Here is a 4,716-nt window from a genome sequence, read left to right as displayed (position 1 = left end):
AATCAAGTTATCCTGCTGCTCCCCATGAAAATTTAAAAAGGTTAGAATCTTGTAACAGTGTACTGCACTGAAATTTTAGATTCCTTTCAATAATAAGATAACATTCATTTAAACATTAATAACATAAACACTTTCATCCTATGCATAGCAAAATAGCCACATGAACAGATGTCACAGTGTGCCAGATGCTCTGAGTGAGATTGGATTGATTGTGGAAAAGTTGGAGTTTACTCAACAGTGACTAGAAATGAATACCCTGTGAATGTACTTGTACATGAATGTACTTGTTCTGTTGTTACTTTGAAATCCTGCCTTTTGTTAAGTCATTGTTTTCTGGACTCTTAGGAAATCTTTCATTCCAGATAGCCAAATAAGAAGGCTCAGGGTTGAAACCTTAAGTAATTATGTTTCTTTTGATTATGGTCTTTCTACACTGAATTTTATTTATTGTTTTAGTATCTTATTTGTCAGAGAGAGAGGGAGAGAGAGAGAGTATGGGCACACCATGGCATACTGACTCTGCAAACAAACTCCAAATACATTCATTTGGGCATATGGCTTTATGTATGTACAAGGGAAACAAACCCAGGCCTTTAGGCTTTGCAAGCAAGTACTTTTAATCACTGATTAATTGCAGCATGGGAGGAAAACTGAGTTTTACACTTATCTATGTTAATTTACTAACTCACTGAACATGACAGTATATTCCTTTTCTAAATAATCTCACACTTGTGCTTTCTAAATGATTTTATTTTTGTGCCTGTTGCTGTCAGATTTCTGGAAGGCATTGGCCTTTTCTTGCAGAATCTTCTAGTATTATTCATTTCTCATATATTGTGCTTCTATGGTATATTGAAAGTAATATGTTGTGCTTTTATATACATATAGACTCAGGAGGTTCTCACAAAAAAAACATTAGTCCTTAGTTGATAGTATCCATAGTGTGTATTGAAACTTGTTACATCAATTGGGTTTTATAAAACTCCAACTTGTTTTCCATATTTGTTTTTGTTCTAAGCAAAAGTGAGGAAATTCAACACAGTAGTACACCAGGAAACTAAGCAACTCTCCGCAGGCTGTTGGTTACTAGAAATACCTTGGAATGGCAGCTTTGAGTGACATTTTAAAAAGAGGAACCTTTTGAAAAGTGAAGGATTATCTCTTTTTTCCCCCTCCCTCTCTCCCTCCTTTCCTTCCTCCTTTTTTTCCTTCCTTCAAGACAGAACTTAACTTTCTATGTAGTCCAGCCTGACCTCAAATTTGTGATTGTCAGCATCCCCAGTGCTGGGATTACAGGCATGTATTAATGCATCCAGCTGATTATCTCATTTTCATTTAATGGGCTTTCTTTTACCTAGTAGTGTCATGTTGTTTTTTTGTTGTTGTTGTTGTTGCTGGTGGTGGTGGTGGTGGTGTGTGTGTGTGTGTGTGTGTGTGTGTGTGTGTGCATGTGTGAGTACATGTGAAGTTAAGAGGACAACTTCAGGTATTAGTTGACTTTCATCTCATTTACAGCAAGGTCACCCTAGTTTTTGTTTGCTTGTTTGTTTGTTTTTGTCTATGGGAAGGCCAGGCTTGCTGACCTATGAGCTTCTGGAATCTCCTGATTCTGCTTCCCATGCTGGGATTACAGATTTGTGGTCCACTTCGTACCTGACTCTACCTAGATGCTGAGTATCCATACTTGGGTTGGCAGACTTATGAAAACAGTGATTTCAACCACTGAGTCATTACCCAGCACATGTTTAATATTTAACTGTAAGCAAAAATCTCTGAAAATTGTGTTTTCATTTTCACCTTGAACTGGCAGAACTGATCACTGTAGTATGACACACTTTTGTGGCAAACATAATCATTTCTCAGATGACTATACCTTTTTCCCACCTTCCTAAAACTTTTAGTGACAAGTATAGAGGATGTGATTCCAGGCCGAGGATTTATATAGATATAGATAAACACATATAGATAACGCATTACCATCTGCTGCAGCTCTTTGCCTATTGCCAATGATTAAGCAGTAAAGTTTTGGTTATTTACTGCGTATAAAATCCTGGGATCAGTTTTGTAAATGAAAGCAAAATACTAAAAGGGCAGTATAGTTAGTATTAGGACACAAGTTTAATTTTCCAAATTAACAAGAGTTCCCAACAAAAAGATGTAGAGAGAAGAGGCTGCATTTTCATTATCAGTCTAACATTTGGCTAAAGTACATAAATTCAAAAATAGGTGCACAGCTTGCTTACTACAATTGGTAGTTTTTATTTTTATTTATTTATTTTTTTGTTCATTTTTTATTTATTTATTTGAGAGCAACAGACACAGAGAGAAAGACAGATAGAGGGAGAGGGAGAGAATGGGCGCGCCAGGGCTTCCAGCCACTGCAAACGAACTCCAGACACGTGCGCCCCCTTGTGCATCTGGCTAACGTGGGACCTGGGGAACCGAGCCTCGAACTGGGGTTCTTAGGCTTCATAGGCAAGCGCTTAACTGCTAAGCCATCTCTCCAGCCCGGTAGTTTTTATTTCTACTTATGAGAAAGAGAGAGAGATAGAGAGAAGGATAGAATGGGCATGCTATGACCTCCAGCCACTGCAAGGAAATGCCATCTTGTGCATCTGGCTTATGTGGGTGCTGGGAAAATCAAACCTGGGTCCTTTGGCTTTGCAGAAAAGTGCCTTAACCATTAAGCAATCTTACCAACTCCCTACAGTTGGTATTTAAAGATGTAGATATTTGGTGTAAGAATTGCTGGTAAGTTTCACAAAGTGGGATTTTAAAGTATTAACAAGCTAATATATGTCTTTCAGATATGTGACACACTATATATGGTTTCAATATTTCTAACATAGAAAGGTTATTACTTACTTTGTACATATCTTGGTTCTTAAACATGTAAAATGGGGTTATCAAGAATATCCTAGGGGCTGGAGAGATGGCTTAGCGGTTAAGCGCTTGCCTGTGAAGCCTAAGGACCCCGGTTCAAGGCTCGGTTCCCCAGGTCCCACGTTAGCCAGATGCACAAGGGAGCGCACGCGTTTGGAGTTCGTTTGCAGAGGCTGGAAGCCCTGGCGCGCCCATTCTCTCTCTCTCCCTCTATCTGTCTTTCTCTCTGTGTCCGTTGCTCTCAAATAAATAAATAAATAAATAAATAAATAAATAAATAAATAAATAGAATATCCTAATGCATCAAAATGACAATGATTTTGAAAGCAATTATACAATTATAGTTAAACATTATTTAATGTAACTATAATCTCTTATTTTTCATAGCCATACAATGAAAATATTTAACTGAAGAAATGGAGTCTGCAAATTACACCAGGGTGACAGAATTTGTTCTCATTGGCCTATCTCAGACTCGAGAGGTGCAATTAGTCCTATTTGTTCTATTTCTATCCTTCTATTTGTTCATACTTCCAGGGAATATCCTTATCATTTGCACCATCAGGCTTGATCCCCACCTGAGTTCTCCCATGTACTTCCTGCTGGCTAATCTGGCCTTCCTTGATATTTGGTACTCTTCCATCACAGCTCCTAAAATGCTGGTGGATTTTTTTGTGGAAAGGAAGATCATTTCCTTTGCTGGGTGCATTGCTCAGCTATTTTTCTTGCACTTTGTTGGGGCCTCAGAGATGTTCCTGCTCACAGTGATGGCCTTTGACCGCTATGCTGCCATCTGCCGCCCCCTTCACTATGCCACCCTCATGAACCGACATCTCTGCTCTATCCTGGTTGCTCTTTCCTGGACCGGGGGCTTCATTCATTCCATAATCCAGGTGGCTCTCATTGTTCGACTCCCTTTCTGTGGTCCCAATGAATTAGACAATTATTTTTGTGACATCACGCAGGTAGTCCGGATTGCCTGTACCAACACCTTCCGGGAGGAGTTAGTGATGATCTTCAGCAGTGGTCTAATCTCCGTGGTGTGTTTCATTGCTCTGTTAATGTCCTACGCCTTCCTTCTGGCCATGCTCAAGAAACACTCAGGCTCAGGTGAGAGTTCCAGCAGGGCTGTGTCCACCTGCTATTCCCACATCACCATAGTGGTGTTGATGTTTGGGCCATCTATCTACATTTATGCTCGCCCATTCAACTCGTTTTCTCTAGATAAAGTGGTGTCTGTGTTCCATACTGTGATATTCCCTTTACTTAATCCCATCATCTATACATTGCGGAACAAGGAAGTAAAGGCTGCTATGAGGAAGTTAGTCAATAGATATATTTTATGTAAAGAGAGGTGAAAGACAAATTATGTCTCTTTGGCTCCTTCTGAGGATCATTGTGGTAAAGAGGGAAGTGTCAATACAACATTCATATCCTCTTATCAGAGTTCTTAAAGTCTTATTATAATTGTACCATGTTTCTCTTTAAGATTAAATAAGCAAAGACATTAAGATTGAAACTAATTTATCCACACTCACCCTGAAATACCTGGCAGTCTATTATTATTAGAGTTTAAGACTTAATGGTCTGCTAAAACACCGATTTCCACTAACTACTGTTCATTCATTGAGTAACTGCTCAGAAGCAAGTCTGAAGAGAATGTGTTTTGAGAAGTAGTGAAATAAATAAGAATTTAGAGATTTATTCACCAAGAATATAAAGAAGTGTCCATCATCATGTGAATGTGATTAATTTCATGTTACCAGATTACATATCATTGTCATATTTCAATGTTAGCTCATTAGGAGTGCTTCATAAACCATCTTCCTGACC

The 4,716-nt window shown here is 38.7% G+C and overlaps 1 protein-coding gene across 1 annotated transcript; it reads left to right on the top strand.

Moving 5' to 3' along the window:
• The first annotated feature begins 3,299 nt into the window (after positions 1-3,299).
• LOC101608473 (olfactory receptor 4M1) lies at positions 3,300-4,241 on the top strand. Its single transcript, XM_004670153.2, has one exon. It carries the CDS (start codon positions 3,300-3,302, stop codon positions 4,239-4,241), a length of 942 nt encoding a protein of 313 aa, XP_004670210.1.
• Positions 4,242-4,716: the final 475 nt, after the last annotated feature.

This window comes from Jaculus jaculus, chromosome 8 (assembly GCF_020740685.1).
Source record: "Jaculus jaculus isolate mJacJac1 chromosome 8, mJacJac1.mat.Y.cur, whole genome shotgun sequence".
Classification (NCBI taxonomy): domain Eukaryota; kingdom Metazoa; phylum Chordata; class Mammalia; order Rodentia; family Dipodidae; genus Jaculus; species Jaculus jaculus.
Note: the sequence above shows the minus strand (reverse complement) of the source record. Positions and strands in the feature narration are given on the sequence as shown.